Source organism: Crocodylus porosus, unplaced genomic scaffold (genome assembly GCF_001723895.1).
Source record: "Crocodylus porosus isolate Cpor-Errol unplaced genomic scaffold, CroPor_comp1, whole genome shotgun sequence".
Taxonomy (NCBI): domain Eukaryota; kingdom Metazoa; phylum Chordata; order Crocodylia; family Crocodylidae; genus Crocodylus; species Crocodylus porosus.
Genome location: NW_017728902.1, coordinates 479176 through 504560, shown reverse-complemented (window position 1 = coordinate 504560; position 25385 = coordinate 479176). Strand labels below are relative to the sequence as shown.

Sequence of the window (25385 nt, the reverse complement as noted above, 5' to 3'; positions counted from 1 at the left end):
GACAGGCTGAAATGAAAACCCTGATTACCAAATTTTAGGACATTTTCAGGGAAATACCTGGGGAGGCTAAGGGAGTCCACCACATCATGATCCCGCCAGGATGCATAATTAGGGATCATGACCCCACCAGGACGCATAATTAAGGATCATTGGAGGAGGTTACCACACCACCTATTGCCCGTCATCCAGAAAGAAATTGAACAAATGAAGAGATGAGAGATTATCAAAGAATCCAGAAGTCCCTGGAGGAGCCCCATAGTAGTGGTGCCAAAACAGGACGGGTCAATCCGCTTATGTAACAATTATTGGAAGCTAAACGAGATTGCCACATTTGACGCCTTCCCAATGCCCCAGATTGATGACATGATAGAGAAGGTAGGCCAGGCCCAATTTATATCCACGCTAGATCTCACCAAGGGGTACTGGCAGATCCTGATGGTGGAAGAAGATAAAGAAAAAATGGCTTTTGGGACCCCATGGGGCCTCTTCCAATTTAAGAGAATGCCATTTGGCCTACACAGAGTGGCTGCCTCCTTCCAATGGTTAATGGAGCACCTGCTTGCCCCACATCAAGACTATGCGGCATCCTACATAGATGACATTATCATTTTTTCTCCCGATTGGGAAGCCCATTGCAAACATCTGCGGCAAGTACTGAGAAGCCTCCAGCAAGCAGGGCTCACTGCGAACCCAAAAAAATGCGCCCTAGGAAAGAGGGGGATGCAGTACTTAGGATTTTTAGTAGGGCAAGGAGTCATAAAGCCAATGACCAATAAAGTGGCGGCCATAAAACAACACCCCTTCCTGAGAACATTGACACAGCTCTGGTCCTTCCTAGGGTTTGCCAATTACTAACGTCAGTTCATCCCCAACTTCTCAGAAAAAGCGACCCTGATGACAGAGTTGACAAAGGGGCACCACAACCCAGTCTCATGGAACCTAGAGGCCCTCCAGGCCTTCAAGCAACTGAAAGAGGCCTTATGTCAGCACCCAGTCCTGTATACACCAGACTTTCAGAAAACCTTCTTTTTTGCAAACAGATGCCTCGGCAGTAGCGCTGGAAGCAATACTATTCCAAAAAGAGCAGGGAGCAATATTACCTGTTGGGCAGGGAGTTCGTGTTTATCACGGGCCACGTGCCTCTGCGATGGTTAAGAAAGGCTAGACTGAACAACGCCAGGCTCGTGAGATGGTCCCTGGCTCTACAACCCTTTTGTTTTGCAGTGGAACACCGAGCTAGGATCTTCTAGCTTGGTACCGGACCTTCCAGCATGTCTTCTTCGATGGGTATTGTGTCCTTGCTAGGGACATCTCCCGAGTGGGATAGAAAATCTACATTCCTGTTCCTGCATCCTGCTCGGTGTTCCTGCCTCCTTTCTTTTGTTTTGGGATCAGTTCCTTCCCCCCTTTGTGTTCTCCCAGCTTTTTTTAATTCCGCCCACTCTCACCCTTTTCCGGAGGTGGGACAGAACCCTAAGGTTTGGAACCACACTGATCTGCTTAACGCCCCCCCCCCCACAATGGGGGAGGGAACCAAGTAACTGGAGGGGGAGGTGTGTAACAGGGTCCCAACTAAAACCCTGTTACTTGAGAGATCTGGCAGCTGGAAGTGATTATGGCCTGGCGGGAGAGGAGACACCCCACACCCACTTAGAGCCAATGGGACTCAGTGCCTAGGGATACGAGGAGGAGGATGCCTGGGGAAGGGTGCCTTTGGACACCACCAGAGAAGTGAGAAGCCGCTAAAGACCCTCACTAAGGAGGATCTGGAGGAGGGTCCCATGATGCAAGGGGCCAACGCAGGCCAAGAGACTCTGGAATCCAGGACCTGCAGCCCATCCTCACTGCATACCATGAGCACACAGCAGCAGTGGTGAGTCCAAGGAGAACGGGGCCACAGTGCGAGGAGAAGCCAAGGCTTCACACAGGGACGCAGCGAAGCAACTTGGGAGCCAAAGGGGGGTAAAGGTCCCCCACCCAGTCACTGAAAAAACAGGGCCCAACACCCCGAACTTGAGAAGATGGGGAAGTTGGGACAGAGAGCCGTGGACCGGACTGCGGACAAACGCCCAGATCTGCACACCAGCACAGAGTGCGGCAGGAGAGACTGAGTGTCGCCTGTGACAAGCCGCTAATGAGATAATTAGTGGTGGGAAGTCAAGACGCTCCTCCTTACTTGCTGTTTCAGTTAAGTTCGCAGGGATCCGCTTTGGAGCACAGGGCTGATCCCAGGGACGCCTCTGACAAGCTGCTGCCTCCCACAGGGTTACTTGTAAGAGGTAGAGTAATAAAGCACCTGAATTGTAATTTTGACCAAGCATGGTCCTTCTGTGGGTACTAATCATGCTGACATCTCTTCCCTCCCTATTTCTTTAATAAGATCAAAGTCATGGCAGGAGAGAACCGGGGGATTAAGCAGTACCTCACACAGACATGCTAACGTGAGCACACAGGTTGCACTGTCCCACAGAAGGAGCTGAACTATTCCCACTGCATGTGGTGCTTAGCTCCAGAGTGATCACCAGCATTGGAGGAATGGAGCTTCAGGCTGCCTCTCCACTTTTCTCAATGCAGGAACTGCACTGGTCCCAGCACCCATTCAAGGAAGCACACAGGCTGTATCTGTATCTAGTCTGTGTCTACCCTCATCTGCCATCTGGATATGCCACACTAGGACCAAGAATAGTAACTATAATTTTGTACTTTGCCTCTTGGCTTATCAATTAGGCACTAAAGCAAATGGGATAGTAAGTGTATATAGAGAGCAATGCAGAAAAGAATAAACTGTGGAGGTGTGATTAAGTAGAAACTGCAGATGTGAGTAAAATAATCAAATGGGAAGGGAAGGAGATACCTGGCTTCTGCCTATAAAACATACCACAAGTAAAGTTGCTAGGTTTTAGTGCTATATTTTTTCAATGCATAATACTACCCAAAAAAGGGTGCGAGGAGGAGGATTAATACTACTGAAATATAACTGCAAAGAACATTCCTGTGTGCTTCTTAAATTGTGAAATAATGTTAAGATTCAGGTGCTACATTTTTCACACTGCAAGCATTGGAATACAACTAAACAAACTAAGGGTCCTTCTACTGTATTCAAACACTGACTGGTCTGTTATTACTGTATGTAAACATATCTGATAAAGACTAGATGAACAATAAAGCCTTTGGCAAACACCTTACGTAATGTGGGAAAGCAATGTTTCTATTGTTTTCCCTTTCTCATCTGCCCAAAGTCCCTCAACCTCTTCAGAATGCTTTAGGAAACAAAACAGGTTTCCGTTAATTTGGGGGTCCACGTTAAAGCTCAGTGTATCAACACCACGATGCAGCAGAATCTGTTTTCTATAAAATGTTAGGCCATGGGTAACAACATACTGATTGTAAATAGGAATCTTTATTCCCTTCTACCCCAGGCTCAGTGCAAACTCACGCATCAGGGCTGCTGTTCCCAGGCATTCAACAATGCACTGCCAGCAACAGAAACAGCAGTAACTGCCAGCACCAAAGAGATAATAAAAATATTTACCTAAGAGATACTAATGCCTTTCCTAACTAAAAAGTAAAATACTCTTGTTCCACAAGGAAAGAATGCTAAAATCCTCTTTTTTTGTTTCCAACTTTACTGTATGCCTTAAGTATCCTATGGTAAGGGTAAACAAAAAAAAGTTGGTGCATTGAGAACAAAAAGTTTTAAAATAATAGTAATATGTGATTGCAGACATCTGCTCTGTATTTGGGATCCAATCCTGAGAAATACTGAGTACACACCTGCCCGTGCAACTTCTCAATTAGCTGTGGTTGCTTAATACCTTTCAATATCAAGCCCAATCTTTGCCTAAATTATTTTAATTCATTGTGCTGTACATTTTACTTAACATATTTTTCAAAGGGCTCCTCTAGACCAGCATTTCTCAACCCATGGGTCACAACCCAAAAGTGGGTTGCAAGAATATATGAAAGGGTCACAAGCAAACTTTAAAAATGGATCAACAAACTTTAAAAATGGATTCTCTTTAAAGGAGAAAAATGTGGAAAGCTGTGGCTTTTCCCTTGCAGGCTGTCAGAGTTCCAGCCTGCAAGGGACTACTTGGGGCTGCTTGGAGCCCTGCATGCCCCCCACACACCCCACCCTGTCCCACACACACACCCCACACACTGCAGGGCTGGGGCCTATGGGTAAGGGGCACTGGGTTGGGACTGGCCACCAATGTTTACAAATGGGTGCTGGTACAAAAAAGGTTGAGAACCACTGGTCCAGACATTCAAGTAAACATGTGATAGGACTGGATACCTGGTCCCTACAATCACACCTCCTGCCATGCCACAACTGCCTGGCAGGAGGCATGATTGTGGGATCCAGCATCAGATCCTATCATGCCTTCCTGCCATTATCCTAGACTCCCCATGAGCAGGCAAGTAACAAGCTCCTGCAGCTGTGAGTTCTGTAGCTGGCAGGATTCACAGCTGTGGAAGCATCCCATGATCGCTGGGACCAAAAGTCTACAGCTGCAGACTCTTGATCCTCGTGGCAACCCACAGCGGCTAGAATTGAGTCCTGCAGCTGTGGGATTCTTGGTCACAGCAACCAAGGAGTGCCATCAGAACTGGAGGTCCACAGCTGCACAGGAAACATGCAAAGCAAACATGGACATAATTGCAGCACTACAAGAGATGCATACAACTGATGCAGTTATGCTCCCCTGTTCCTGCCTCCAACCACAACATGACCCTACAACAGTCTTTGGCTGTACTGGTGAAGTATATGCTTACAGAGCTGATAATGAACATGTCTAGGATGATCAAATGTAAATAACACCTCATAAAAAGGGATTGTAGAATTTTATGCTTTCAACAGTTTATGGGGAGGAAGTTAAGAATGTATTCACTTTGGTATTCAATTAACAAGGCATACTCTGGCTGTTAACATTGTCATTGCACTTAGAGGCTGTGGAATACCACTAAGGATATGTCTAGACTTCAAAATTACTATACCCAGCCATGTCACCTTTAAAAATGCTGTATGGTAGCATTTGAACTTCTGCCCAAAGTCAAAGCAAGTCAACTTCATTCAGAGTAACAGGCATCAACTCTCAGTTGCTCTTGGCACTGCACAAATGCAATTACTCCTCTTCTAATCCAGGCTGTTGTATTTGCAGAGCCACGTGGTATGTTTTGAAGGCACAATGCTAAGTGTAGTAAGTCTGCAGTGCAGACATGGCCTGCAGTGGACAGGCAACATCACTTTATTCAAGAAGTACTAGAAACTGCTTGCATCTTGCACAGAAGAACTATGCCCAATAGCCTGACTCCATTATACAACTTCTTAACATTCCTCCTCCTGCCCCTTCATCCAAATCTCAACACTAACATGCTTCAGAATTATTCTGACTAGAATGTATTCAAATTTCACTATTTGAGTCATGAACATCAGTGGCTATAATGTACCTAGCTTTTACTAAACAGGGTGCATTCTTTGTTGCCAAAGCTGTATATTTCCTTATCAGTTTTCATGTTCTTTGTCAATACTATTTCGTATCTCTTTCTATACTGTACAGGAGAAATTGTCAAGGTTACAACTGACACCTATATGCTCAACTCCCATTGACTTACACCTAAGAGTTAGGTGTCTAATTATCATTTTTAGCTTCCTATGTCAGATCAAAGCAGTAATTTTGGCAAATATCTAAACTTCTAAATGCATATTTAATCCAATTCTCCAATTGTTCTGGTTTGTCTCTCTCTGCTCTATTCTTCCTTAACTAATAATTGTGATGCTATACATGCCCTACAAAGAAAATGTATTTCTGTCTATATGTCAGTGTTTCTCAGAGATGTGTAGACATTATGAGCATCATTTACAGACTTGAAACTGTTGTACAAAGAAATTAAGTGATTTGCCAAGGGACTCATAGCAAGATTGCACACTATGTATATATAGTGAGAGGATTAGTTTGAATCAATGAGCACATTGAAAAGTTTGTTGCAGTTTTAAAGATGTCCCAAATCCAGCAGTATTCCCTAAATGTAAAATGAAGAATATAAGCAGTGCCAGAAAGAAGAGCGCGCGCGCATGTGTGTGTGTGTGTGTCCACTGCATATATTTTTAACTCAATCTTCCTGGCACTTTCCAACCAGGATACTAGAGCCAGAATACAACTTCTGATGAAAACTCTTGTCATCAGTCAAATGTTTACAGTTATGAACCAAGCATTTAAATATCCATATAATAAATATATCCGGCCAGGTCACCACAAAATATAAATACAACTAATTAGGTAAAATGCAATAATAGAGCATAATTATTTAAAAGATTAGTGAAGAATTTAAAATGGCTAGGTTCAATGTGGAGCCTTGTTACGGTAAAGCTGCATCACAGCAAGGCCAAAAAGATCTCACTAAATTGTGCATGAGGTCAGTACCATTTGACCTAAAGAATATTTTGTTAAATCAACAAAATATTCAGTTCTACTCACCAGCTATATAACCTGATCTCGTATAATGCAGTCTGGGTACTTTGATATGAAAATAATACAAAGTAAGAATCTAAAGTGTGATAATTAAAATATGGAAAGACTTACAGAATTGGGGAAGTACCTGCCTAGAATGACCAAATATAACTAGCACCCCATAAAAGGGGACTGTAGACTTCTACACCATCAACAGCATATAGGGAGGAGGGTAAGAATGTGTTCGTTTGGGCATTCGATTAATCATGCATACTTGCTAGACAATGTTAGAACATTGTTTTCATTTATCTTCATTTGTCAATGTTCTGTGCTCTATGTCTAAGTAGGAATGAGGGGGGTGGCAGGGAAGGGGGTTATGAACTGTTTTCTAGTAAATACTTTCCTTATGTTTCAAATGTTCCTTTTTTTTTAAAGGAGGCATAGGAGCTGTTGAGTTTGGGGGTTTTTTTGTTTGCTTGTTTTTCAGTGAGGGAGGAAGTTGCAAAAGGCCTGTTAGTAGGTTGGTTAATTGACTGTTTTTGTTCTTTCTGCAGAACTGCTCCCAGCTTGTTCTATACAGAAAGAAAGTGTGTTATCCCCTTAGTACCAGGAAGCTGGACAGAAATGGAAAGTCTACAATATATTCAGGGGAAGCTTTCCTCTTCAGAGGAATTTTTGAAGGAAATACACAATTTAGCCCTCAAAGCACAGCAATTTAAATGATAGACATAGATGTCTTCTGTATGTTTTTCCCTTTTTTTTTTTAACTGTGTCATGGTAATGTAAGAGAACAGCACAAAACTCTAATTAATACATTCATCAAGATTTCTGGCAGGACTATGTTATCTCCCTATTTACACACAGGAAAAAAACCCCTGTAGTCTCCCCCCACAAACATATACCCCCAAAATATCACAATATACAGCCTTAATTTCTGGTCAGTTGTCCACTGATCAAAAAATAATAATTAAAAATGGTTATAGTGTTAAATTTGTTAAAGAAAGAAAGTTCTAAAGTGCTCACTTTTGGCCTAACTTTGTTCTCACTGGGTTCCATGGGAACATGGGCAACCCAATGCTTTTGCAAAACCCTCCTTACATAAACATTCACTGCTATGAATGAAGTACAACAAAAGCCCCCAAGAATCAATACTAAAGTTGCTATTAAATATTTTTTTGATTTTCAAAAAGCCTAATTTTTTTACTGGGAATGGCTACTTACTTGAAGAACTGATCTATTCCTAGTTTGACTCCATTTCTGCTAAAATGCTGAGTAAAAGGTATAAGACTTTCCACATGGCATGTAAGAGAACCTGGCTGCAAGTAGTATCCTGGAGTTTTGGAGGGCATAACAACTTTTGGAGCATCTAGAGAAAGAAAAATATTCACAAATAGGTTATTAACTGCTGCTTATTTACACCCCATTCACTGTGACTAATATATATGCTAATGGTTTTTTCATTAAAGTTCTGATTACCAAGACAATGAAAGCTTGTCTATATTATGAGGCTGCTGTGGAGCAGCGCTGCCAGTACAACTATGGCAGGAGAACCTCCAGGTGGAGGCATGAAATATGGCAGCAGAAGGGTTTTTTTTGCCAGATTGACTATACACCACCTCATATGACAGAAAGCTCACTAGCAGAATACCCCTTCAGTAGCCACAGCTCCATGCAGATGGAGAGATTTGCTAGCAGAGTAATACTGGTTCGGAGGAGCAATCTCTTTACATCCCTAGCCAGCACAGTTACGCCAGCAAAACTTTGCAATGTAAATCAAGCCTTAGCTTCATCCCAGGTTTGTCTAGTCTAAAATTTGAAAGGCATATTAGATCATGTTTTGTAATACAATCCAACTTCTAAATCTCAATCAAGGTGAAGCAAGTTCTCTTTTAGCATCTGCAGAAATGGTGGAATTAAACTTAAATTGTCATCACCACACTAACTCTGCTCCTTTTGAAAAGAGAAATCTCCCACAGACTTCAGTGGAAACAGACTTAAACTTTGCCAAATTAGCAAAAGTTACTTTGAGTTTTAGAAGGTATTAGTTAGCTTGGTAAAATGATCTAGGTAATTTTCAAACTACCCTATTTACTCAAATATAAGACAACCCTGAATATAAGACAACCCCCCCACCCCGCCTTAATTACATTCTATAAATGGAAAATGTATACATTTGTTATAACTCTCCAGGTACAGAATCCAAGTATTGTAGGGTTGTCTTGAAAATCCCCTCTTCCTTTCTCTACCCCCTCCCCCTGCTATAGCAGGGAAAGCAGTGGCGGAGGCAGGGTCAGGCTGTCCCTTTGCCCTCTGCCCCACCCACTTCTACCCCCTGCAGCCTTCCACCCCACTGTCACCTGCACCCCCAATTCTCAACCACCCACAGCCTCTGACCCTCTCCCCAGCCCCCCTCAGTCTCTTCCTCTTTCCCCCATTCCCCAACCTCTGCTTCTTCCCCACAAGCTCTCCCCAATCTCTGCTTCTTCCCGTCTCCCACCCTACCCCTTACTGTTAGACAATGCTTGAGCTGCTCCATCCTGCAGCACAGTATGTGGAAGCTCAGCCCTTGCCTGGCCATGCAGCAGTAGTGTCAGCACTGCTGACTGGATGGGCAGGGGAAGGAGCTTCCATGTACTCAGTGCATGGGAGAGACAGCCTGAACTGAAGCTGAGCTATGCTTGGTGGGGGAGAGGCAAAAGCAAAAACTTCAGAGGGGGAGGGGGGAGCAGGAGGCTGCTGTGGGTCTGCTTCTAGCCCCAGTCCCAACCTGGTCTCAAGGCCAGAGTCAAACCCCTAGAAGCACCTGCTCCTCCCTCCACTTCATATGTGAATATAAGACAAGGGGCTTTTTTTACTCATGCTGATTGGGAGGTGGGGGCAGACCTTGCCTTATATTCAAGCAAGTATAATAGTTAAAATTAAGACTCAGTAGCAGCAATACGGAAAAAAAATCTCAAGACAACTGAAAGTAAAATGAGAGAATTTTTAGACAGAGTATAGAAAGGAAACTAGGTAGATCGACAGGGAAAACATTGAAAAAAGCAGCTCTTGAATTGTTCTTGAAAGACATTACATGTGAAAGTACTAGTACAATTCCAGTAGTAACAGAATTATACTAGATACTACACCTTTGTTTCAGTGAAGCAGTAGCCTTTACCTGTCAAAAGGAAGCCAAATGTTCCTCCTCAAGGTTTACCTCAACAAGCTAACCAGTACCAAATAAAACTACAGCTACCTTGCCTACAAGAGAAATTTAACATGCCTTTATTCCTCAGGGTAGACATAGCTTCAGGATATTAGAGACATTGGAACTTGTAATCTTCACACAGTTCTATTGAGTATGTCTACACTAGGATGTTTTGCTAACTTTGGGTGCATCTACACAAAACATTTGCTGTGGAGTAACCTAACTGGCTCTGCAGTAATGTTTTCCATCTACATGTGTGGCCCTATTAGGCCACAGGAAACAAAATAATTAATTGTGCAGCAGGGTAGTACTTGTACATACAAGCACTAGCCTGATGCAGAGTTTTTTACTCCAGCACTGCACATGTAGATGCTGACACGGCTGGCTGGGGCATGAGGGTGCTTTAGTGCAGGGGCTGCCAGCTGACTACCCTCTCACTGTAGCACCCTCATGCCCCAGCCAGCCCTTCCACAGCACACTGAGCCAAGCTGGAGCAGTCCTGGGCTGGCAGGCTTACCCCTTGGATCCCCTGCCAGCCAGGGCTGCTCCAACTTGGCTCAACATGCTGTGGTCCTATGTACATATATAAACATGGCACCTAGGAAAAATAAACTTCAGCACAATAAGCACCGGAGTTTATTGCTTTGCATTAATATGCACATGTAGACACACTCTTTACCGGTAGATTAATCAATTAAGAAAATAAGCTGAACACCTCCTGAGATTTCTCATCTTTTATTAATCCAAATGGGATCAGATTAATCCAACTGGGATCTGATAATGCCTATCAGAGGGCACATCTACATGTGCATTAATGCACCTTTTCTAATGCACATTAAATTTAGTACTTTCAGGACAAGGTACTGAATTAACGCAGATTAGGCTGCGCTAATGTGCAGTAGCACATTTGCATGCTTTTTAGTGATGCTTATTGTGCGGTAGACTATTCTACTATGCATTAGCATAATGTCACAGTTTTTTATGCGATGCTCTAAGACACAGTAAACTAGGCCCCTGTGCATTAAAGGGCACATGTAGATGTACCCAGAACGTACTCAGCATTTAGCAAGATCTGCCCCTAAATATCCCTTCCTTATTAGTTCTGGTTCAATAGCAATAACTGCAAGTAGCAGCATATCAATCTTGTTTCTCCCTTCATACTTTTTTTGTATGACATAGACATTTAACAAGAAGTTCAATTTATGAACAAAAGTCCCCTTAGCAGATAATATGATTACTTGCTTTCAGTATGATGCCCTGACTGAATTGTATCGAGCCACAAAAATTGGGAGAGAAAGGGATAAGCCATGTTTTCCTTTGGTAATTGGGCAAATAAGGTAAAAGACATGTCATCAGTTTCCAATAACTCAAATACAATAAATGTTCATGTGGTTAAAGATAAAAATATCTTACCAGGAATAATACTAGAAAATGAAACACTAGAAACTCTCTGGAAGAGATAATCATCCTTGTCATAACCTGTTATTTTAACAAAAAAGGCTTCATTTGGTGGAATGAAATCAGTAATGTTCCATATTCCATATGGTTTTCTATCAGGATAATATTTCACAGGGACAGTCTTGAGAAGATCCCCTGTGATGCTGAGAAGTTCAAGACGGTCCACTCTGGCTGGTAGGAAGATCCCTGTGGTATTCAGCAACGTATAGGTGGGTATCCCTAGGATAAATAGACATATGCAGTTGTATTTATGAAACACAAGATTGAACCCTTCATATGGATATATCTCTAGTCATCTGAAATGTGCACAATTCTGCTTCAACCTTTGTTTATCAGCTGTTAGGAAACTTACAGAATTGCTTTAAATGTTTACTGACAATTATAAAACATAGCTTTGATAATACAATGCACTTTAAGGTTTAAATTACTGATTTTCATCAAATGTCTTTGACACCTTATTAACTTCCACCACCCACAAGAAATTAAATATTGTGTAGTCTCCAAAAGGTAAAAGAAAAGGCCGGGGCTCTAAGCAATTGTATATTTTAAAATATGTCACATAAATTGTAATATATCTTAGTCATGCCAAGATAGCACAGTATCATGAGGCACAAGAGCTGACTGATATCATACATGCATGGATTCAAGGACAGAGTATAGAGCCAGTCAATGACGGTCTAAGCAGAAGGCTTATTAAAAAAATAGCATGAAGTTCTATTTCTTTCCCATGGTCTGAGCATGCTACCTCCAAAAACCATTATATGTGATGGAAAGGGGCACAAACCAACCTTGCACTGGTCTGCTGGATGTTTTTTTGAACTCTAATGTTGGCTTTCTGGAAAAACCAGCTCGAAAATCAATAGTACTGAGACCTGTGATACGAACAGAGTGCCTTCCGCTGCTGGAAGTCTGAAAAAAATATTGAATAAAAATTGTTGGAGAGAGAAAACCCTGTGAAATGGGCACTAAGCTCACTCAAGCTTAACTATCACTAAAAAAAGGAGGCAAGGCATGTGAGAAATGATAAATAAGATATGATCCTTTAATAAAGCCTTGATTTTTGATAATGGGCCCTTATGATGTTAATGTTCCAGTGAAAAGTATGTTTTCTTCCAAAACAAAGACACCTCTCAAATTTTAATAATGAAATATGAAGACACCACAGGCACTGCATGCCCATGAATTAAATGAGTATCAAGTTTGCATGTACAGCAGCAGGAATGAGTCAGAACTCCTCTGGCTTTTTTAACCAGAGCCTCTGTTGCAAGGTGAACAAGTAGTTGTGGTCTTCCCAGCATTAGACTCCTCCCAGGCATTCTGGCTGAATCAGCCAGAATCCTCCTGGAACATTGGTGGGAACACTGCCTGGAGAAGTTCCCGCATTCTGTGAAAAGCTGCAGCATGAGGCCTTAAGTCATTTGGCTCATGTGGCCTCAATCTCAACCTCCTGTCCTAGCCACTTCGGCTAAGTACAGATGTTCAAAAAGCCCCTAGCAGACAGCACTCTAGTTATCACAGTTTACTTAAAGTGCTACAAGTTAGAGCACATTCCAACTGAACAGACATGTGCTGCTTGGTGGGGGGTGACTTGGTTCTTGCCTGCACTGGTCAAGGCTAGCAGGTAGTGGAGCACTCCAATATGCCTCCCAGGAGACTGTCGGAGCAGCATCCCCCAGGTCTGCCCCTCCACCAGCTGGTGACTTTCAGCAGCAGGTGGTGGAAGGGGAGCCCTCCCCCCCGCCCCCCAACTTACTAGCTAGGGTTTGGGGGGGAGCTGAACAGGGTCCCCGTGGTGGGAAGAGGCTCCTTCCTTCCCACTACCCGCCAAAGCCTCTTGACATTGGCAGCAAGCACCAGCAGCCAGTTCCTGGCACAGTAAAACGTGGGGAACTGCCATGTTTAAAGTGCTTTATGTGCCATGAACATCCATTCTGTTATGCCTGCAAAGTATTTTCTGCATGCTTAAAGTGCATTAAGTGCAAAATCTGTACCAAGCCTTTCAAGCTATCTAGTATCATTTGCGTGCCTAAAAGAAAAGACTGCTCCTTGCAAAAGCATCCCAACTCTTGGTGTTAGCCTGCCATATGGAAGTGTGCAATCAAGCCCTGTAATGCTCTGTTGCTTGTAGAACCCTTATATATTTGAATAATGAAAAAATATATTAACAACTTCAGACAGAAATACAGAAAAATTATGGAAAGGGAGAGAAAAAGGTGTACTCTGCTAAGACTATAATTGAATCTGCACAGTACTCTCCACCTTTCATGCAGGAAAAAATGCAATGACAACATAGAGGTTTTAATATAAACTCTCCATTCAATCAGATAATTAATTTGGATTTATAAATTTGGACAGCAGAATTTGGTTTGAAATATATAAATCTTAGACAAAGTAAAAAAACCCAACTGCTTATGACTATTTTTAGATGAGGCAGTTGTTTTTCAAAACTGGCTGCCAAGAGAATCAGCCAGTTAGGCACCATGACAAATTGGTGTCTGTCTTACTGAAACAGCCACTGTTTATTTCAGTTAGTTAGCCTTTCACCCCAGAAAATCACTATGTAAAGTCTTTTTGATATAAACCAGCTGTTAACAATATCAAAGTATACAAAGAAATATTAAACAAAGTGCCAAATAATTCCTGTTATCGAGTATTAATTGGTTGCTAAAAGGTCATTGGACAAATGCAGTGACAAAGTTTTCTTCTTAGTTTTATACATCTGTATAAGGAATTTATGGCGCGGTTAAAATTTTTGCAAGGCTTTTTCCATTTTTCGTTGACTTCTGTAAAAAGTCTCTGCATACAAAAAATAAGCCAAGGATTTAAAATTGGGTGTACTACTCAGAGCAAAGAATATAAATGAAGACTACTTCTGCTTGTGAGCTATCTAGAGATTTGGGTGCTTGTGAAATTACTACTAGAATAGTTTGATAGCATTTTGTCTTTATTATTAACAACCAGCATTTCAACCAGTAGTGCCTAAAGGCCATAATTACCAGTAGGGTCTTTTTGTACTATGCGTTGTGCAAACACACATCAGCAAATTTCAACCTGTGAGATTACTTTCAAACTACTTTCTTTGTCTATATACTCTTTATTTATTTATGGTTTATGAAGGGTTACTACAGTCACATAATATTTTTTCTGTTCTCTTATTGGATACTTTTAAATACAGGAGGAAAGAAAACAAGGCAAAGACAGCTGTAGGACTACTTCTGAGATCAAGATTTCATGCAAGCATATAGTTATACAAAAACACATTCAAAACATAAATATAAAGTGAGTAACGAATACAGAGAAAGAATATATTTTATGTTTTCATTTACAAAGCATCATAATAGAGAACTCCGTGTTGAGTAGTGTGTTCCTGTTCACACTATTTTGGAAGTTACTATTAAGATGCAATTTTGTATTAAAAGTAGCTTTCAGAAGATGCATTCATTACATTTTGAATTTGTTCTGGAATGTTTTAGTACTCTACTCCATCTAACTACCTGGATTTGGCTGTAAGGGAATAATAATAATGGCCATTTAAAAGCTTTGTTGTTCACAATAATTGCAAATCCCTCTGCTGAGTTCTTATTCTTTTTACTTCTTCTTTGGTTTCACATCATTTAACCTTAATCAGCAGGGAAGTTTCGGCAACATCCTCTAACAAAAAAACTGCAACCACAGCCTTTTTGATTCACAATACTTGCCTTGTACCAACAAAACAGTACTTAAGGCTACCTCACTGCTGTCTCCTCCCCCATGGGATTGCCTCCATCTCTGCCTGGCTGACAAGCCTTTTTATCTCAACAGGTCTGTAATTGTGTTAATTGCCTGTAACTTGTCATGGGCAAGACCCTAAAGAGTAATTAGATACAATCACACAGGAAAACTGCTTATTGTGTCCTAATACATAAAGATTATCACGTTTTTCTAATCCACCCTGCTTAAATAATACCTTTAAAGCAAAGTTTGTAGCACTGGCTTCAGCTTTAGTCTTTGCTGGAAGACTTCTGTGAGCCACTTTGTACATTGATTTCTGTTTTATTTTGGTCCTGATTGCATCTTCTAAAACCAGTTTCAACATGGAAAGCTACAGTGAAGAAGGAGTGCACAAGTGCTAGGGCCCCTGCAAAAATGTTGGATCATAGCCAACATCCATCCTCAGTGTCCAGAAAAACGAAGCTGCGCTGGCAGCTCCATTTAGCAGTTTTCCCCCCTTGGATATGTGTAGGGTGTACCTCCTTCCACATAAGACACTACTCTTGACTGATACTGGATGCAGGATCCATGGGATTTATCTTCATGCCGTTCCTCCTTAGAAGGCTAGTGATGCTCCATTCACTCCATACACCTTTCATCAGTGCTGCAAGGTCTTTGTTTATAAAATATAAAGTGTACCCACTTACTTGGCACTCTGAGGGACAGCAAAATGGTGCGTAGCAGCAATGTGATGCAAGGTGTTTCAAAGTACTGCAGCATGTGTTTTAAGATCATACCAGTCTATACACTGGGACCACTCTATACATAGAAACAGCCCTGATTTAACTGTATCTAAATATATTTAGAAGGTTAAACACAACTCCCTTGGGTGGCCATTTCTGAATCAATTTTAAAGTGCCTCCCATTTGTTATCAAATGAATAAAAAAACAGAATATACTGCTTTTAATCAGGTTTAAGAGTATCCATAAGGGTACTGCACCAATTTAACAAAGGCCTGGTCAGCTCTACACTTAAAAATTGAACTGGTATAAACGTTTCAGCTAGGTACATTATTATTTGACCCAAAAATAGTTCTATCAATGTGAACACAGTTGTACTGGCATAACAGTTCATATACCATACAGTTATGCTCATTTTGAAAGGTAAACTATATCACTATAAAGGTATCATTATACAAGTTACACGCAGGGAAATTAAGGCTCTACTGGCACAGTTAGAGATATAATGTAAGATAGAAAAGCCCTAATACAATACAGAAAACAATATAATTAAAGCAGAGAAATTTGTGTGTGTAGAACTGGTCTTAGATTATTTAACAAGACAATGTGGGCCTGGAATAAGAAAAATAATGTACTTTCTTTTGTTTTATTTATTTTTTAATCTATTAGCTGACACATTTAACATCTTCATCTTCTAGCTCAATCTTTAGCATTTTTATATGCTATCTTTAAAGTTTTTTAAATATGACCTATAATAGGTGATAACAACTTTTAACAATTAAAATGTATTAACTAACGCATTTTAAAATAAAATGTCAAATGCTATTTTCCTCTTCTAGACAAAGTTTTAGGGTTATCATCAAATTTCATCTTCAAGTTTATTCTGTCTCAGTTTAAAAAATCATCTCATCTCACCTCGCATCCCCCTACGGCCTCTCTAGTGTAGTAAAAGGTTGACACACTTTTCTGTAGTTAGGTGATTCAGGTTTATTGAGGTTAAAAGTATTAGCCTGGATCTATTATGAGTTAACTGTTGTAATTAGCTAACTCACTAATCCAAACTTAACTTTAACATCTTTTCTCAAGCTATATATAGGCTTAGCTATCTACACAACTAGGTTAGATGTAGTGATTTATTGGCTTCAAATCATACTTTTAGTTTAACCAGTATAAGGGTCTGAGAGACCAGGCCCTATAGTAATTTCCTGGTGCTGCCTATGGGTCCTTTTATTTGCCTGTTACCCATTTCCCATTCTGCAAGTGCTGCTAAACAAGCAGATCTTAATTTTTCTCCGGTTCTAAATGCTTTAGGGTCCAATGCTGTAACTATGCATACAGTGATATACTACTCACCTAGCTACATTTACTCACATGTTTAAGGATTTAAAGTACCAAGCCATTATTCCCATTATTCCTCTATTCAAAGAGCATTTGTATACATGTTCATTAAAAATATAGATCTCTGCCTTTGCTGTCCTCACCCCACCATAAATAGAGGACCACCACATGGCAGCTCCCTGCACATGTTTTTTTTTGGCTGAGTATTCCCAGCACACAACAGGAACAACACACTGTTCACTATGCTTTGCTCCTACTTATGAGAGAATGGTAAGCAGGTAGGATTTGACCTAAAACAACATACAGGAAACCCTCGCTATTCACGGATTCAGCATTCACAGTATCAAAAATTCACGAATGCCGTACCTGCATCTTAAATACACTTACAGAAGCTCCTCAGGAGCTCTGCACTTGCCACCACCAGGCTCTCGCCACCAGCACTGGGCTCCCACTGTCACCAGTGCAGCCATGCCCCCCCTCCCAGCCACCAGGGGCACTACATTTATGACGTTCATGAATAAAGTGCCGCATTCATGGATTCGGCATTCGCGGGGATCTCAAGAACATATTCCCAGCAAATGGCAAGGGTCACCTGTATTTATTTTCCTATCACCTGGACAAAGTTTAAAGATACTGCATTCAGAACAAGTTATTACACATAATGCACTAAGACAATAATTTACAGATAGATCTCCTCAGGTATATGTGGCTAGCAATGGTCAAAGGTGACTTAACTTCTGAATGGTCCCACGTATGTACATTTTATAAAACAGTTTCGTTATAAAAAATAAATAAATATATAATAATACCTTAACTGTCCACATCCCAGGTTCTGGATCTTTTACATTTACAACCTTTGCAGAATTATGGATGTTTAGCAACTCATTCAAGCCAGATCCTTTTGTCATTTGTTTACCTAAAAGACATTTAAACACATATTTCTCTTAGTTTCTGCTACATACTGATATACTATTAATTGATATATCATTAAATTAGCTGGACCCTTTATGGTATTCCTAACACTCACAAACCTTAGAACTTTGGAAATTTTTGGTCAGGTTCCTGAGTGATTTTAACTTTTGCACTCATTTGGAAACTTTAATAACTTCCCATGACCATGATAAAGAACAAAATAATCTTTTTAAAAAATCTGAAATCTCTGAAAATCTCAACGTAGATCTTTCAGGCCTTTCTCTAGTTGACTAAAATAGGTCTTTTTCATGATACAGGACTCATCCCTTATGAATGCAATCCTGGAACAAGGACAAAAGATCCCATTCTCCATTATCAACATTTTAACAAACTTTATTTTCAGTGAGAAATGCATGCTTAAGAGTTGCTTACTCTCAAATCATTCTTTTCCAATATACTTCAAAAATACTTTAAAGCTTCATGGAGAAGTTTTTCCTTTTGAAAAGGAAATACTGAAACAGACACTTATCTTGAATATTGCTGTGTAAATTCTAGTGAGGTTAATGGATTATTATGGAGATTTACATCAGTACGACAGACATCAGAATTTGATTAGAGATGTAAGATCTTTAGAGTTATACGAATTTCTTGTTTTCCTGCTTGTTCATAAACAAAAAAGTATGGAAAATTACACATATTTTGGGTATAAACACAGGATATTCCCGTCTCTAGGACTATTGATATAGCAGCCTTCAGGCAAATTAAAATGTAAGCAAGTTAATTGAAAACATAAATGCACACAGCATTTATGAATGCTTAGCTATTAAGTCCACAGGAATCACTCAAAATGTGACTAAACTACTGACTAATTTTTTGAATATTTACTCTTGCTCTTTCCCCATAAATGAGGTTTGAAAACAGTACAAAGAAGGTGTTTTAAAGCCTTCATCAGGGAGTTGGGTGTTGGCTACAGCCAAGGCTGGGGACTTTGACTAGAGTATGCCAATAAGCGTGCTGGAACCAAAGCTGGTGGTTCCTGGGTAGAGGGTCCTCCCCTCTGCTCCGGGTCAGATGGGTCACCATATTTGGGGTCAAAAAGGAATTTTGTCTCATGGTCAGATTAGTACGGACTGTGGGGGGTTTTGCTTTCCTCTGTCGCAGGGGCATGGCCCTCTCCCCGGGACCTCTTGAACATATATTGACATTTCATAGAAGCGGGACATTGGCTGCCCTGGTTCCCCTGCTTTACCTATGGCGGGTTAGGTGGTTAGGTCTGTGTTTTGTAAGGGTTGATGGTATCTTATGTAGAGTTTAGATTATGGTTTTCATGGGATGGTTTGAATAGGGATGATCCTGTCTCAGGCAGGGGCTTGGACTAGAAGGCCTCTGGAGGTCCCTTCCAGCCTTACTTCTCTATGGGCACTTTTACACATGCTCCAACATGTTCTGATTCAGAGCATACTTGAATAATCAAGTCTGCTGGAGTGTTCTAATCAGAACACTACTGCAGGCTGCAGCACCTCATGTATTCAGTGTCTGCCCATTTCAAAATGCTGGCAGCGGCACTTTAACTAAAGCTTGTCAAACAAGTTTTAGTTAAAGTGCCTCTGCTGCCATTTTGAAACATGGGACATTAAATACGTGAGCTGATATGGGAACTTTAATTTGAGCGGCTCCTGAGAGCTTTTTGAGCACATGTATAGGTGCATTATGATTCTTTGACTTAGTGATGTTCTCACTGGAGTCAATAAGATTTTACCACTGGGCTAAATTTTGCTCAAAGCTGTCTCAGCAGACTTTGAGAGTGATTCCACTGACTTTAGCTAAGATCATTTCAGTACCAGTTTTTTGGTAGCATAACTTCTGTCAGGAGCCTGATGAAATACAATTCTTGACCTGCTGATACAGTTTTCTGCCTAAGTCCCTAGTGTAGGCACGGTTACACCAGCAGAATTGAAGTCTGACCAGTAAAGCTTCTTTTGCTCTTGGGGGACAGTTTTTTTATACTAGCACAAAACACAGTTTTGCCATTAAAGCAGTGTCCCCATCAGTAGTATTTTGCAAATATAGTATATCAGATATTGCTGATATACTATATTCTGTTCAAGCTGTTGCTCCAACACTTTGAAGAGAAAAGAGCCCATAGAAAGCAAGCAGCTCCCAAACCACCCAACCATGATATATACATTTGTAACCACTGCCACAGATCATGCAAATCTTGGACTGGACTATTCAGTTGCATGAGACACCACAAACCATCTACATAATAGGCTTCAATATCTATCATTTCCCATAGGCAAAAGGATGCCAAATAAGTATATCAGCATTCCTTTACCAGTAAAGCTTTCCTAGTATAAACAATTATTTGGTTATTCTAGAACCATTGCCATGGAACTAAAGTATATTTAGTCTACTGATCTCTATGGGAGCAGGATGCAATCTTTTTGCTTAGGGATTTTTGCAAAGGAGAGCCCCCCCCCCGCCCCTCAAATGTGGAAAAATATCTCACCTAATGGATCTCGAATTTCAATTACTGGAGAAGGTCCACTCAATGACACCGTAACTTCTTTTAAACTGGGATCAAAAGGGATTTGCCAGTTGTTCACTGCCATACCCAAATGGTCTGTGGATAGAAGATGCACTTTGGAGGCCTGCACTGCTTCTTCTACCCACTTCAACACCTAGAACAGAAAACATCATTGATGTCACAAGACAGCCTATAAAATTTTCCTGGTACCAGTTAATGCAAACTGGAGATCTTGCTTTTACTAATGGCCCCATCACCATCAGCTGAGGCTGCCCTTGCTCCAGCCTCCAGCTCTGGGACCCTCCCCCCACCCTGAGCAGCACAGGGCCAGGGCTGGGGCCAGTGTGGGGCTAGAGGCACCGGCACTGGGCAATGACCCTAGATGTGGGGGGAAGGGACGAAAGCAGTGGGCCCCAACCCTGACCCTGGCCCCAATCTTGGGCCCAGCTCAGCTCTGCTCCCTCCCAATCCCTGTGAGGTCTCAGCCCCAGCCTCACTCCCTGCCCCCCTGGCCCTTCCCCCTCCCTCCACCCCTTCCCCCGCAGACTTTCCTGCTGGGGGGGTGCATGCATGTACACACAGTAGGCCCCTCCCCACAAAAAAAAGTCTCCCTCTGCCTGTGCTGGCAGGTAACAAAGCCCTATCTAGATTACATTTACCCCATTCTAGAGATTTGGGGGTTTTTTTAAGTGTCTAATAATCCAGCTGTGCTGATTAATGCAGATGGTACAAGCTACTTTGAAAACAAATCTTAGAATCAGCAGGATATGTCATGTCCACCCACAACATAATGTTCTCCCAGAGACACATTCTAGGAGAAAAAGCTCCTAGACCTTTGTTCATAATAGCCAAGGTTAGCTGACTTGCAGGACGTACTGCAATGTGCAGTGTTTGGCATGTCTTATAGTTGAGAGGGGATTTTAATGTGGTTTTAAATGGGAAATAACCTTGTCAGGAAGACAGGAACCTAATTTTTGTTTCAGTTTGGGAATTTATGGCAGAGATGTGTAGAATGTTCGGGAAGCAACTCTTTCTCGATTTAGGGGAATATATCAATATAACTCTATTAATTCAAATTCATATTATGCTTATGCCCAGAAAACTCTTCCATAAAGAAAAAGGCAAACCTGCAAGTTATTAGACATATGCATAAAGTTTTGCATGCAAGTAGTCTCATTGACCTTAAATTCCTCTGAAGCCAAATGATGAAACTCACTTTTGATTACTTCCGTGCAACTGCCTGTGTGCACATAAAGTTAAGCATATGTGCAAGTGTTTGCAATACTGGGTCCAGTATTTATACAAGGGATTCTCTCAATGTTTCCTTTAATCTAGATGAATCTTCTTTACTGGTGTGTACCCTCATTAACTGTGGGATAAAAGGCTGGGAAATTTATTCATTTACTTTCCCATTTGAACACAAATACTTTCTTGTAATCATAACAAAAGGAAAATGTTAGCCTGCCAGTTAGCAAACAGATGTACAAACTCAGTGAACAAGCTTAGATTTGTGCATTGTTGTAGATCTCTATACTCATAATTGGCTAATCTAATCATGTCCTAAGACATGTCATTCTACTGAGTAAAAGAATGTCTTAAAATCACGTTTGATTCACCCTGGACCATAAAACAAATATCCCTCAAGGAGGTGAGGCTCTTCAGCCCTTGGCTTCTTTACCAAGGCATCTGACATGGGCACTGATTAGAGGTACCTATTATGAAGATCTGTTCAGGATGAAATGGGGCCTTGTTTCACAGAGAAGCCATATAGTAGCCAATGGACCAGCAAACACTCATGCACTACATGGAAGAGACAACAGGCATGCAAATGTTGCAGGGTGTACACGCCTGCCGTGGGTAGGTTTACTTTAGAGTAATTTAGGATCTCTCACCCCCTGCTGCCCGGCTGACAGGGAGCAAAACTGCTCCCAGTAATCCATCTACGCATGCCATACAGCATAGTAAGTAATCGCAAGTAAATTTGCTACTTGTATTTATATTTACAGGTAGCAAATTTACTCATGATTAGAGCAAATTACTGCACAGTGGACGCATCTACACAAGACGCTACATTGCTGTAGTGTTGGCAGGTATGAATTGTGATGCCAACACTCGTGCCAATACTCAAAGCTCATTGCTACTGCACAGTAGGGTCAGAAATGACCTGTGCACTGCCATAAATGTGCAGTAACAGTAGCACTTCAGCAAGTATTAAATGACTGTGTAGTAACAACTGATTAGTCAGGCACATGTGTAGACACACCCAGTATATGTCTGTACATGTAGATGGTGACGCTTACTGTGCAGTAATTTGCTCTAATCTCAAGTATGGCATCTCATGTAGATTCACCCAATGAAAAGCTGAAGGGCATTTCTGGGATAAATCACAGCACTCATCTCCAAGTATGTCACAGCTACACACTGTATCCTCAGGCGGGCTGTAATTTAGGTATATTAATCATAGATGGGGAAAGTGGCTCAATCAAACAAAACAAAGGAACCAACACCCAAATCTGAACTTTCAGTCAGAATTCCCAGTTTTTAACACAAGAAAAATTTTAAATTTTCACATGCCTCTGTATCTCCTGCATATTTAAATCAAGAAACAACTATAGCTAAGGTACTTATATAACCCATCACCACCTGTCTCAGTAGCTCACAATCTTTTAAAATATTTTATCTCATTTTGCAAATGGAGAACTCTGGCACAGAAATACAAACTGATTTTCCAAAGTCACAAAGGAAGTCTAACACAGCAGGAAACTGAACCCAAGTCTTGCAAATCCTCACTGTGAATGCCATTTTGTGCAACATGTCCCAAACAAAAAGTGAGCAACTTGTAGGCTTTTGTGAAAGCAGACTAGCTGAAGTCACTGGCAACATGAAGAGTATGGGAAAAATTAGCAGGGAAAATAGATTAAGGGCATAGGTAGGACATGTCTATTTTTTGGACAGCACTGTGAATTGTTAGGTGTTTAGTTTGAACAACTAAACCTGTGAAGGTTCAACCAGTACATGCAACTGTTAAAGTTTTGCACTTCCTGCTTATTGTTGACACCAACAGGCAGCAGACTACAATACAGAAGACAGAGCAGTGTCTCCTCCTTTAAACTAAAGTTTGGATTAACTGAGTAAACTAAACAGAAATCAACTCAATTTATGGAAATACAGCAGTTACCAGACAATGACAATTCTCATTTTAATAAGGTCAGCACTTCATTAGCTCCAAATTACTTCTCTGGCTACTACAGTGGTTCAGAAATACAGTTCATGGGCCGGGGGGAAGATAAAGGATTACAATAAGACTTAGACATAAAGGGTGGATTTAGAAAGAGAATATGACAATGCATTGATAGATAAAGAATCTGTGGAATGAAAATAGATCCAGCAAAGAAAATGTAGAAAAATCAAATGAAAATAAAGGCATTACTAGCATAAATGTATCAGTGCTTTATAAATTAATCCTTTTTCCTAGGTGTGTATTGGTGAAAATTTTTTACTCAAGGGGCATGTTTACATGAGACACTTTACCTTACAGTAGAGCTAATTACTGCATAGTAAGCATCACCATCTACATGTGCTGTTACTGCACAGTCATTTCCTCTAATGCGCAGTTAATTTGCTACCTGAAAATGCAAGTAGAAAATTAACTGCTGAGTATTTGCTGTGCAGTACAGCAAGTATAGACAGCTGACCAGGAGCAAATGTGCTCCTAGTCAGCCAGGCAGCAGGGGGTGAGAGACTGCTCCCTGCCCCACAGAAGCTACCTGCTGCTTGGGTGGGCTCTACCACCAGAGCCCAGGCGGAGACAGTGTCCCTCTGCCCTAGCATCAGGGAGCTCCCAGCCCCTGCTCCACAATCAGGATTGCAAAGTGGGAGCTAGGAACTCCCTGCACAGGGACAGTTCTCCACCCAACCTGCCCCTGAGTGCGACAGTTTCCAGTCAGCCCAAAACTGCATGGGGAAGTCTGCATATATAGCCTAGAGTTGGATGGGGACTGTCCCATTTTGGGTAGTCTCCAGTCAGCTTTGGGCTGCATGTGTAGACTTCCCCACACAGCCCCGGGCTGGCCAGGGTCTGTCAGTCAGTGGCAGGTCCCAGCCCCACAGCTTTTTCCCAATCCCATGCCCCAATCAGGCAATTGAGGCATGGGACTTGGAAACAGCTGCAGAGGAGGGGCAGGTCCCAGCTCCCAGCCCTGATTTACCAGTGGGGCAGCTAGCAGCGAGCCCCCAGCTGGGCAGGGAATCCCACACTGGAATCCTCACCCACCTAGCAGCTCCTGGGGGCAGGAAGCAGTGTCTCAGCCCCCAACAGGAGACAGCTGTCTCTTGGCCCCACGCTCCCTGCCATCTCCTGGTCTAACACCTGTGGGATCCTAGAGCTCCCCCAGCTGCTTCAGGGTACCAGTCCAGGGCCTGAGGGAGCAAGACCAGACTGCTGCCAGGAGCAGCAAATCTGCTCCCAAATCCCTACTCATGCTGACAGTTGCCTAGGGCGGGTTTACTCTAAAGTAATTTACTCCAGAGTAAACCCACCCCGCAGCATTTGCGTGTGTAGACTATCACCCCTCAGTCACCTGTTTGGTCAGCAAACCAGAGAAGAAGCCAGGTGTAAAAAACATAGCCCCCAATGCCCAGTTTTAAAACTTCAGTCATAAAATTCTCAACTCCCCCTATAAACTGTTTTTCTAGACAATGTTCAGCTACCACCTGATAACACCCAGTAAACATTCTACAATGGTTCATTACTTCATTAGGCTAGAATCTATCTCTACATTCAGTAAAGGGCACCTACTCAGATGTCCCATATTTTAAAGAAAATGTTGTTTATGCACCTAAGGGTTTATAAATTCGAAGTTGCCTGGAACGCACTGTTATCTAGGCCTCTTCATACAGAAAGTGATATGCATTCATTTGAAAGAAACACAAAGAAACAATGCCTTTCATAGATTTCATAGACATCAGGGCTGGAAGGGACCTCAGGAAATCATCGAGTCCAGCCCCCTGCCCAAAGGGCAGGAAGTCAGCTGGGGTCATAGGATCCCAGCAAGATAAGCATCCAATTTACTCTTGAAGG

General features: G+C 41.6%; 1 protein-coding gene across 2 annotated transcripts in view; it reads right to left on the bottom strand.

Annotated features, from left to right (window-relative positions):
- The window catches only part of HMCN1 (hemicentin 1), a 348410-nt gene that overhangs the window by 232293 nt on the left and 90732 nt on the right, over window positions 1–25385 (bottom strand). For both annotated transcript variants that reach the window (XM_019556684.1, XM_019556685.1), the window contains exons 5-9: window positions 20288–20459; window positions 17676–17782; window positions 11886–12006; window positions 11053–11316; window positions 7674–7818 (exon numbers count right to left, since the gene is read on the bottom strand). In XM_019556684.1, coding sequence (XP_019412229.1) covers window positions 7674–7818; window positions 11053–11316; window positions 11886–12006; window positions 17676–17782; window positions 20288–20459 — 809 coding nt within the window. The remainder of the gene's footprint in view (window positions 1–7673; window positions 7819–11052; window positions 11317–11885; window positions 12007–17675; window positions 17783–20287; window positions 20460–25385) is intronic.